The sequence below is a fragment of the Colias philodice genome, chromosome 19 (genome assembly GCF_061535455.1).
Source record: "Colias philodice isolate Cphi_HAF_F1 chromosome 19, ilColPhil1 Martin Lab GWU primary, whole genome shotgun sequence".
Classification (NCBI taxonomy): domain Eukaryota; kingdom Metazoa; phylum Arthropoda; class Insecta; order Lepidoptera; family Pieridae; genus Colias; species Colias philodice.
Genome location: NC_143104.1, coordinates 73,030 through 85,554, shown reverse-complemented (window position 1 = coordinate 85,554; position 12,525 = coordinate 73,030). Strand labels below are relative to the sequence as shown.

The 12,525-nt window shown below is 38.2% G+C and overlaps 1 protein-coding gene across 1 annotated transcript; it reads left to right on the top strand.

Moving 5' to 3' along the window:
• Positions 1–7,064: 7,064 nt before the first annotated feature.
• LOC149479688 (uncharacterized) lies at positions 7,065–9,361 on the top strand. Its single transcript, XM_089707597.1, has one exon. The coding sequence runs from the start codon at positions 7,255–7,257 to the stop codon at positions 8,317–8,319; it is 1,065 nt and encodes a 354-aa protein (XP_089563723.1). The 5' UTR covers positions 7,065–7,254; the 3' UTR covers positions 8,320–9,361.
• The last annotated feature ends 3,164 nt before the right edge of the window (positions 9,362–12,525 follow it).

Below are 12,525 nucleotides of genomic sequence, written 5' to 3'. Positions count from 1 at the left end.
AGACCGTAAAAATTCAAATATTGTGTTAAAGGTGTTAAATTATTCGGATAATATCATCAGTAAGCATTGGATTTGTAAATTAAGCTGTAGTAATAAATGTATGTAGGTAATAGGTAATTGTAATACTTACACTAGGATAAGATTTTACTAACACTTTATGGGCTATGTGGCCTGAATTAAATGAATTTTTTTTTTAGATCTTCGCTGATTATCGTATTTCCAGAAACACCCGAATCAAACCGAATCATTGAATCGTAAGTGCCCTAAACAATGCACTTGCATCTTGCACCTTGTTCGAAAGAAATAGGAGTCAATTCAGAGTCATACACAATCGAAAACAATTCGGGCGATAGGTGACGGTAGCCTGTCAGTCAAAAAATTCAAAAATCCGTCAGTCGTCTTTATATATTGGTGGTGACCGCACGTATTATCTCTTTATGGAATTATATAGAGCTGCTGTTACATTTCTTAGTTTTGTTACAAAGTTGAATTTTCCGCTAAAATGATTATTTACACAGGTAGCAGATAGCAGTGGGGAAAGTGAAAATTAATAAGAGCATAATGAAAGTTCTGATCATTCTACGATATCAGAAATAGAGAATATAATCCCTGATTCTGTAAATCCTTTGGACTAAGATTTTAATGATTAGATTTCACAATTTAAATGTAAACCAGTGTTTGAAAATATATTTTTTTAATATAAACTTTGTCTTATTTTAACATCCCATACATCCATCATTACGCCAGCTTCAGTAAGACACTTTAATAGTTCTAAGCACAGACTAATAATAATATACCACGTATACAAGTTCTAAGTATAGAATTTTCCAAGTAAATCAATACAACAAATATAGTATATTCACAATCGTGTGGCTTATCCTCGCTATTAACTTACATTGAATTGTCGAAACAAATTTCGTTACTTATCTCTTTTACCATAAAATCACAATAAAACTCATAATTCTAATCAGCTATGCATGAAGAAAATACATTTAACCACTCTATATACATATCGTCTTCGGAGGCTCGGGGAATATGACAGTTGCCGAACAGTGACGAATTTTTCTATGCGCATTATCAGTTTGGGAGTACTGTAAAAAGGTGTGTAACTAAAAAAATCTGAATTTAACAGTCTTTAAATAAAATAGGTATAATATTAAAAACGATAAATACCGTGTCGATTCGGCGAGGTTCTCGTCAAGTGTCCACAAGACGGCATTCCCGTCGTCGGTGGCGAGCAGCGCGCGCAGCGGCGGCGCAGGCGCGAGGCGCGCGTCCCGCACGCCGCCGCCCCCCGGACTCCCAGCACCGCCCGCATCGTCCCCCGCGCCGGCGCCCACGTACAGTGACGCTACTTCTATACCAGACTATATCAGTCCACGTTAAAAGGTATAACTTTAATTAATACTTATAGCAATAAAAGAAACATTTATATATGTACAGTCAAAACCCTGAACCAGTCAATAACCTTATTGACCGGTACAATTAGTCAATAAGGTTATTGACCGACACCCTCAGTCAATAACCTTATTGACTTATTTAAAGAGCAGACATTCAGTCAATATAGGTTTTAACCAACGTACTGAATAGATTTTAACACTTAAATCTTTCTGTAATGGGCAAGTAAAACTCGCTATTGTTTTACTTAGAAAGTTTAAATGTAATTCGACTCAGTAGGTTAGGTTAGGTTTGAGCTGCGACCCTGCGAACTGCGACCCAGAACCGAATCCTTATTGACTGATTTTATCTGATAAAGGATATTGACCGACACCCTCAGTCAATAACCTTATTGACTAATTTTACCGGTCAATAAGGTTATTGACTGGTTTAGGGTTTTGACTGTAACATATTATATACTACAAACAGGTAACCGTAAGATAAAAAAGTAGAAGAAATGTAAATTCAATTATTATTAAGCGGGAAATAAGAAAAATATCGGCTTCAGAAAAGTAGTCTACTACATATAATATTATCGGCAAGCGATAAAGACAAATTTGAGTATTTCTAATTTTGATTATTTCAGTGATTTTTTTCAAGAGTAGAACACACCACCCACACGCTTCGCGTTGTGTGGTTAATAATATTTTTTCTTATTTTTAGTATTTTTTCTCTCCAATGTTTGACTGTCACGGTTCATGTAAGTGAAGGTTAGCGCACGGGCCTGCACATCGGTGAGCACGGCGCGGCCGTCGAGCCCCGCGCTGAGCAGCAGGCGGCCGCTCGCGTCGAAGTGCGCCGCCAGCGCGGGGTAGCCGTGCGCCCGCGCCGCCGCCGCGCGCGCCGGGCCCGACGGGCTGTCCCGGTACACGTGCACCGAGCCGTCACTGCGGAATACAACCCTCCACTGTACCACTACACCAGGGCCAATCCCTTCCAAAACGATTTATGTGAAAAAATTGCGAATACAAAAGTTGTAGAACTTTTTACTACCTACAACTTTGTCGGAAATCAAGAGAAGCCATTTTTTAGCCTTAGAAGCCCCCCCCCCTCCCACTTCCCGAACTCGGATTGTCTGTTATTTATTTTTCCTTTATTTTTTATCACATTCCCCTCCTTTTCTAATGGGTTTCATCCTACTACTATTTTTTTTTGTTTCAAAAATTATCGACCCTGGTCTACACTTGCGCGTGTCTGTTTACAAACGTCGCCGACATTTCGCCGATACAAACGAACTCCACTGAAGTGTCAAGAGGTCGTTTGTAACGGCGAAATTATAGAATTCGTCTGCGACACATGTGGCGACACATAATATTATAATAAACTAGCGGTCCGCCCCGGCTTCGACAGTGGTACATAATATTTACGTTTTCTCTACATAAGAACCATCCTCGTACTTCAAGGAATATAATAAAAAAAGAATTATCGAAATCGGTTCAGCCGTTCTCGAGTTATGCGCTTACCAACACATTTTGCGATTCATTATTATATATATAACTAGCGGTCCGCCCCGGCTTCGCCCGTGGTACATATTTACGTTTTATCTACATAAAAACCATCCTCGTACTTCAAGGAATATAATAAAAAAAGAATTATCGAAATCGGTTCAGCCGTTCTCGAGTTATGCGCTTACCAACACATTTTGCGATTCATTTTTATATATAAGAAGAAGATATTATGATACATCCCTATTAGAATAATATAATATAGGTACACGAATGTTTCGCTTCGACATATTGAATGTGTTTCGCTTCGGTATAAAGTGTGCTCGTAATTTGCATAAAGAATTGAAGAAAAATTAGCTTGAATAACTTTGAAAGAGACGAGTCGGTACCTGGAACAAGTGGCGAGGTACTCGTCAGTCGCGGCGATGCAGTTGACGGGCCCGTGGTGCACGCGCGCGGCCCAAACGCGCAGCGCGCCGCCCGAGCCACCCGCCCCGCCTGCGCCTGCCCCCTCGGCCGCGTCCTCCACGTCCACGTCGTCCGGCGGCGCTATACCCTAATTAGACTCTATTAAAAGTGGAAAATACCCAAAGCTTGAATTCGCTTAATCGAATTGCGAAACATTTTCTTTTCAGTTAGTTGAAGCCCTTTTATTTAAGGTTGGAATTTACTAATAAAAAAAACGTGTTACATTACATTTGTGTCATTGTAGTGTGTGATGAATTCATTCATTTTCAAAGGAAAACCCCGCATAGTTCCCGTTCCCGTGGGATTTCCGGGATAAAAACTATCCTATGTTTTAATCCAAGTTACCTTCTATATGTGTGCTTAATTTCATTGTAATCGGTTCAGTAGATTTTGCGTGAAAGAGTAACAAACACACACACATCCTCACAAACTTTCGCATTTATAATATTATTAAGTAGGATAGGATATTAGTAGGAAGGTCTAGATTTCCGCCCGCCCGTTTTCAAAGAAAAACCCGCATAGTTCCCGTTCCCGTGGATTTCCGTGATAAAAACTATCCTATGTGTTAATCCAAGTTACCCTCACTCTATATTATGTGTGCTAAATTTCATTGTAATCGGTTCCATAGAATTTGCGTGAAAGAGTAACAAACACACAGACATCCTCACAAACTTTCGCATATTATAATATTAGTAGGATAGTAGGATGTATTTATAAAGCAAATATTATATACCGACCTCTAGATCGCCGAGAGCGAAGTGCGAGAGCGGGGAGCAAGGAGGCTGTAAAGTGGAATCCAGTGAGAAGTCGCCGAGTGACCAGACCCGCACCGTCTTGTCGTTAGATCCTAGATTGTGTCCGAGATTGCGCTTTATATTGTTACAAGGTTAAGCAGATCATACTCTTTGTATGAAAAAAAAATTATGATTAGGTAGAGTTCGCGTGATCGTCGTTTAAACTCCAGGTACGCCTCTCCACCCTTAGCTGCTCACGACTTGTTGCCCTCTTGTTGCTATGTTACAGCGACTTTTAGAGGGCCCATCTGTGAGAGGGCGAGTCACCCCTCAGCCAATATATTTTTACAAACTTTGTTTTAGAAAGGCAGACGCCACAGTTTCTATAGACCCAGTAACCTGTCCACATAGCTTTCCATAGTCCAGTTATTTATTTCCATTTTCTGTAATAGTCCTACATCGGCCACGGACTGCCCAGGGCTGTATCTCTATATAGTGCAGTCATGGGCAGGCTGCGGCTGGTGTCCCATAACACATTAAAACTCTCAAAAGGGAGGCCCTTGCGTGTTGGATCCGTGTCCCCACGTAATCCTTCCAAAAGACCGTGTTCCTTCTGGTGGTACCCGAGTATAATGGAGATGATTTTGCTATATTTTGACGGACTGTGTGAACTTGTGAACAGTGAAGCGATACTCCTGACTTATTACTACATTAGGTACATATTTTGTAACTAATCATTCAAAGTTAATTTTGTGAATTAATAATTTATTATTGTATGCTATGAAGTTATAGTAAAAACATGAATGTTCTATAATTTTAATATAAATATTTTTGTATCTATGTAAGAAAGCCCACATTTCATTAAGAAAGACAAATATTTGCAAATAACATTTTTACAAACTTAGAAAAAATTATATTATATCAATTTTATAGGTACGTTAGGTACCTATATAAAATTATATTCCTAAATTGACTTCTACAATAATTATAACATGAACGTTGAAAAATATCAATATCTAATAGGTAAATAATTATTCTCATTAAAGGATTTAGATGCTCTTCTTTTATAGGCATTCTTGGCATAATTTTTGTTGCAGGGAGTGACTTCAAACGTGTATGTGCTACGTGAGGAAATTCTGGGAACTCTTAATATTCCGAATTTTGAAAACTCTTAATAGTATGTAAAATATTATGTACCAAGTTTAAACATGCATATTATATTACTCGGGGAATGTCTAGCTTTCTTATGGAGAACATTCTTATGTGACAATATTATGGATTTGAAAACTGTAAACACCTGTAACAAGGAAGCGCAAGTCGGCCGGGAGCGCCACGCAGGTGAGGTATCTGGTGTGCGCGTGCAGTACGCGCAGGCAAGCGCCGGCCGGCACGCTCCACAAGCGCGCCGTGCCGTCCTGCGCGCCGCTCGCCAGCACGCCGCGCGCCAGCCGCATCGCCGTCACCGCGCCCGCGTGCCCGCGCAGCGAGCGGCCCGCGCGCACGCCCTCGCCGGTCACGTGCCACAGGCGCACGCGGCCATCGTACCCGCCCGTGGCTGCCGCGTCGCCCGCGCCGTCCGCGCACAGCGCGCCCAGGTCGTGTGCGCTGTTCTCGCACAGCAGCGGCGGCGGCTCCGCCTCGCCCTCCAGCCCGGCGCGGCATACCGCTGCATTTGTTAGTGTACGACGTTGTATTATAATACAATAGTCTTAAGAGGGACTACAGACGATAAATTATTCCATAGTCCATAGTTCCTTGTTTTCGCCGATACAAACATTTTCAATAAAAGAGTATTGAAATCCGAATAGTTTTATAGATTTAAATACTATGTAAACTTTGTTTTATACTATGTATCTCATTTATAGCGGTATTTAAGTGTATGTTTATCAACTAATTTGGCAATGTATGACCCAGGGTAATCTATAGTAAGTAGGAGCGCATCGCCAACAAACTGTTTTACAGTTTGGCGAAAATTTGTTAAGGTTATATTATAGTGTTAATAAATGGTAAATTAAAAAAAATATTTTAACTTTTTAAACGTGCAGATATTAATAAGAAAAGCTTAGGCTCTCTATTCGTGTGGAACGCATAAAATTACCATCAAAGTTATAGACTTTAACGACGCCGTCGGAAGCCGCAGTGAGCAACAAGGCGCCCCGCGCGAGCACTGCCAGGCCGCGCACGGCGTCGTGGTGCGCGCGCAGCACGGCCAGCAAGGCGCCGGCCCGCGCGCGCCACACGCGCACGCCGCCGTCCTCGTGCGCCGCCACCAGCCGCGCGCCCGTCGCCCACGCCAGCGCGCGCACCGCCGTCGCCTGCGAGCCGACTGTCCGATATACCGAGCTACATTTACTTTTGAACGCTTACTTCTTACAGAGATTTTCAGATTATTGGTCTTAAGACCATTTTCGATAATTCTTTGTTTTAATAATTATTATTCGTTATTGTCGAGAGGAGGACCTTATAAGAGGAAAAACTTAAGAAATTTGCGCAAAAAAATGAGAAATCTAAACGAGTGACGAGTGACGATGTCAAACCCGAGTACCTATATAATATTATATTATGTTCTGTGATGCGCACTGACAGGACAACGTCTGTCGCCTATATATACAGTATTATCTATGGTCTGTCGGGTACTAGTTTATAATATTATATAAAACCCATTTTTCTCGTCTGTCAAGTTCACCACGCTCTGTGTTTAATTACCTTAAAAACTGTGTTTTTTACCTTTGTTTGGCTTGCTGTTGGGTGGAGATTGTTTGGTGTTGAGGAGTTGATACTTTCCTATAATAATCTTCAAATCGGAACGTCGAACAACTCGGCAGAAAGTGTATAAACTTTTCGAAGATACATTTTACCGAAAATCAACTGCGGGCAGTTCCATATTTTGGCGATATCTTCGCCTGCATGCTGAGCCAAGGAATTCAAGTTTTATCACCAGTGTACCGAAGCCCCATACTGGTATGAATTTATTTTTGATGGTTGTTTACAACACAATCAGTTTCTGTTAAATGTCACCTGTCATAACGCTGTTTGAATCTGTCAAGTTACTTTAAAACAATCAACGACGGTACAGATACAAGTCTTTTTGACAGCGTCATAGACATCATTTTTCAAGACGCGTATCTTATTTTTACGTACTAAATAGTGGCTATAAAATCATTACAAATATGAGTAATAATAATATTTGGGGATGCTGTACACCGCATCAAAAAAATAAAGATCCTTATATTGTTTGTGTGAAATGTGAGAAAAATTATCATTTTGCTTGTATGGGCCTTGATGAAGCCTCGCTTAGTCCTGAAATGCGCTCCGTTTGGAGCTGTCCCGACTGTGTGCGGGCAATTCCGAGAGCATCAAATAATGATAATACCCCCCTACGTAACGTTTCAACCGTCAGAGGCAATAAAAGACAGGCTGTCAACTCTCCCCCGATGGTTAATGTGTCTCCCACTATTACACGCGAAGATATTAAGGATGTCGTACAGGAGGTTTTAAAGGATACCTTAAATAATTTGTTCGCAAAAATGAATGATAACATTGTGAACGCAATTAATAGTGAATTAAAACCGCTAAAGGATGAAATTACCGCTCTTAAGAATTCTATGATGTTTATTAGTGATCAATACGAAGATATTAAGAAGAATCATGATGCGTCTCAATTAAAAATTTCCGCTCTTGAGAAAGAAAATGATGGCTTGCTACATACAGTTTCTAGTCTTGAGCATCGCTGTAACCAAATTGAACAACAGCTTCGTCAGAATAATATAGAAATACAATGCATACCCGAAAATAAAAATGAGAACTTGTTGCAAATAATTAAAAATCTTGGAAATGTTGTTGGTTGCCCCTTAGAAGATGAAAGCATTATTCATTGTACCCGCATCTCAAAGATTAATAAGACTAGTCCTCGTCCTAGATCCGTTATTGTTCAATTGTCCTCTACAAGACTTCGTGATCAATTCATAGCTTCGGTTCAAAATTATAATAAAAAAAACGAAAAAAATAGAATAAACAGCGGACTCATTGGGGTTTCAGGAAATCCATCACCTATATTTGTTAGTGAGCATTTATCACCTTTCTATAAAGGGTTACACGCAGCAGCTCGACTGAGGGCAAAGGAAAAGGGATACAAGTTTGTCTGGATACGAGGTGGACGTATTTTTATGAGGAAGAACGAGGAAGCCCCATATATCCTTGTCCAGAACTTTAATGTTTTAGATAAGTTAGATTAAGAACTAGTGCATATATATATTTTTTTTTTCTTTCTTTTCTGTTTTTATTCATGCATGTGGATTGTTTTTTATTTATATTTGGTACTTTAAATCTGTATTATCAAAACACTAGAGGCTTACGAACTAAAACGCACGAATTTTTCAGACAATTGGCATGCTCTAATTATGACTTAATTATACTTACAGAGACCTGGTTAAATGATAATATCAAAAGTAGTGAGCTTTTTGACGACCGTTATACTGTCTATCGAAAGGATAGGTGCGATTCCAGTTTCTCATCAAAAAAAGATGGAGGTGGGGTACTTATTGCTGTTTCTTCAAAATTAACTTCGAGGCGTAAGCCTGAATGGGAAACTAAGCTTGAAGATCTCTGGGTTATACTGGACTGGCCTTTGTCGCAATCGGTTCATCATATTGCAATATGTGCCGTTTATTTGCCTCCTCCGGTGGATCGTTCGATACTGGAACATTTCTTAGATAATTGTAATAGGTTACTTGAATTGTCGTATGGTCACTTAATACTTGGAGACTTTAATCTAGGTCATATTAATTGGGACTTAGTTGGTACACATGAATACATTGCGCCCAACCATTGTCAAATTTTACTCGACTTCTTATTTCTAAACCACTTAAAGCAGCACAACAATGTCCTTAATTCAACAAATAGAATTTTGGATTTAGTGATCTCTAATAACGTGCCGCTTTGCAGCGTCATTGAGTCTGTATCTCCACTGTGTAACCTTGATAAGTATCATCCTCCTCTCGATATAGTAGTTACCAATAAAATTGAAGCTAAACTTCCTTATAATAGGTTTGCTTGTAAATTTAATTTCTTTAAAGCAGATTATGAGTCTATTAACAACGAACTTAGCACTTGTGATTGGAATGAACTGTTTTGTGACCTTGATAACGTAGATTCAATGTTGGATATTTTATATGCTAAGATTAGGAATACCATTCATAAATACGTGCCTAAAATTAAGTCCAAAAATAATAAATATCCTCCTTGGTTCAATAATAATCTTAAAAAAATGTTAAAGGAGAAGTTCAAATTAAGACAGCGTTACAGGAGATACAACAATCCTAGAGATAAAATCGAATTGCACATAATTAGCACTAGATGTTCTAAAACTGCAAATATTTGCTATAATCTATACATTAGATCTGTAGAAGATAAAATTCATTCTAACCCTAAATACTTTTGGTCTTACATTAAGTCCAAACGAGGAGGTAATAGTGCATATCCACCTTCCATGTCTCTAGGTGATGAAGCCTCCTCAGATAGTGTTCGTGTATGCGAGCTTTTCTCTAAATATTTTGGGTCTGTTTATTCGAAGAGAGATCCCGATGTTGAAGAACAGCAGCCATCAACTATAATTTCCGTGAATAACGACCTTCTCCTGACGTTACCGCGTATTGAGTATGAGCCTCTTTTAAAGAAACTCAAGGCTGTCGATGTTTTTAAGGGCGCTGGACCAGATGGCATACATCCTAAGTTCATTGTTGCATGTGCTGAAAATCTGGTACAGCCACTTTTGAGAATCTTTAACCTTTCCTTGAGTTATGGTTTCTTCCCTACAAACTGGAAGGTGGCTAAGGTCATACCTATTCATAAGTCTGGTTCAAAAGAACTAATAAATAATTATAGGCCCATATCAATTCTTTCCACCTTTGCCAAGATATTTGAGTCTTTCATTTGTCCATCTCTCACTAGGCATTTCAAACAATTCCTCTCTTCTCACCAACATGGTTTTGTTCAGCATAGATCTACTATGACCAACTTGACAGATTTTACTGAAACGATTATCGACGAGCTAGATTCAAATAAACAAATTGACACTATTTACGCTGACTTTAGCAAAGCTTTTGACAGAGTTCCACATCACATCTTGCTGCAGAAATTATGTAGATATGGACTCTCACCTTTGTTTTTGAAGTGGATAAAGTCCTATCTAAGCGATCGTTCATTTTTTGTAGCTGTTAACGGGTTTGATGCTTTGCCACACAATGTTACTTCGGGAGTTCCTCAAGGTTCACACCTAGGTCCTGTTCTTTTTAACTTCTTCGTTAATGACATTCCAGAAATATTAGTTAATTCACGTTGTTTCATGTATGCTGATGACCTTAAGTTCTGTAGAATTATTGATTGCTTTGAAGATGCACTGAAACTACAAGAGGACCTTGATAAGTTAGCATTATGGTGCTGTAGGAATGGTATGGAATTGAACACTGAAAAATGTTTTTCCATCCGCTATGCTAGAAAGTCTAAAACTATTCCTTTCAAATATCACATAAACAATATGGAAATCCAGGAGAATTCTGTTACTAAAGACTTGGGAGTGCTATTTGACAGTAAACTAACTTTTGTTAATCACCTTGAATATGTTACGAATCGTGCTTCAAAGATGTTGGGTTTTATTGTAAGAAATTCTAAAGGATTTCATAACTCCAAAACTAAGATTATGTTATACAACAGTCTCGTACGTAGTATTCTTGAATATTGCTCGGTTGTCTGGAGACCACATTACGCGACTCACGTTTTAAGACTGGAACGCATACAAAAGAAATTCTTATGGCACCTGAGTTACTCCAGCAGGTTATCTCATAAAAGGCTCACCTCTTACCAAAGGCGCTTGTCGCATTTTGACATTTCATCCCTCGAAAATCGTTACATATTTTCAGATATTGTTTTTGTAGCCAAAATTTTTCAGAATAAAATTGATTGTCCGCAATTGTTAAATAAATTTAATCTCAGAGTTCCTTCTAGATACCCGCGCAATAAAATTACACCTTTGGTTCCTCCTCTGCGTAGGACCGTTTTTGGCCGAAATTCCCCCGTCTGTAGATTAAGTAAACTAGTCAATGAGTATGCCAATTGTATTGATATTTTTCACGACAACTGTCATAGAATACGTAAATATTTCAAAGATTTGTCTTGATTTGGTTTGTATTCTTTTCCTTTTGTGACGTGACTTGACTCAAACGTAATTATTAGATATTATTATTTTTTTTTCCATGTTGTGTTGTCCTATAATTGTTTGTCACAATTATCAAAATTTTTTATTGTAACTTGTACCTATATAATAAGTATTGTTGTGACAAGTGTTGGATGACCTCAATAAATAAAATAAAAATAAAAATAATATTTTTAACTACCCTCGACAGACAATTATTTTGTAATGTGCACATTCAATGTGTATTTGAATACCATGTAAGTACTGTTTTCTAATTATATGTAATTGTAATTTAATACCATATAAGTTTGTATGTGCCATTGAATAAACGTTTTCTTTCTTTCTTTCTAAACACTATATACTTTTAAATCTAAATTTAAAAGTATTTTATTAGCTCACCAAATCCAGATTTAGTGGTAAATTAAAATTAACGTGTAAATTGTCCTGAAATATTTGTTATTTATGTATTTATTAAGTATGTATTTACATTAGCCGTTTTGTCGAGTTATATCGTCGTATGATCTATCTATAAGTTTATTATATATCTCATTTATTTATTTTTATGTATTTATATAATATATATTATGTAGTCCTGTGTTACTCCTTTCGTCCCAACTCGAAGCCTTAATTATAAAGGGGGGCACTGAAAAACAGCGCTGCCAATGTTCCTGAACGTTGCAGCATATTATGCTGAGCTGTCTCCTTTTTGTCAGGGTCGTTTGCACGACGTATGACACACATTAATAAACATAGTTATCATTTTATTTTTTGTTCGTGTTTTTATGTTAATAATTTAACAGCCGTACAAATAAAAACTTGCTTATTCAAATCTTATGCAATGCATAGATATGATAAGAATAAATAAAGAATAAGGATGTCATAATTTCTTACAAATAAATTTGGAATAACGTCGATGTATCTATGCTCACGCTATGCAATAGGCGCGAAGCGGCAACGTCGCAATTCATTCACAAAATTATGAAAAACATTGAAATTGTCTACGGTTAAGCCTTGGTGCTGTCATTTTGCTGACGCTCGTTTGACTTCGTCGAATTTGTTGTGAAGTTTCATCATACGATGTTCTGTTTATTTATTTTTTAAATATTTATTGGAAATAATTTAAATATATCATTAAATATGCAAGCAAATGATAGATAACGCGATCCGCTATACGAAGATAAACCCACCTTGAGATAGAGAGTTGCCAAATAACTGGTACTCAAAACATACAACTCCAGGCTTAGAAGATTTA

Coding starts and splice junctions, on each gene's coding strand:
- LOC149479688 (XM_089707597.1), top strand. CDS start 7,255: ATGAGTAATAATAATATTTGGGGATGCTGTACACCGCATCAAAAAAAT.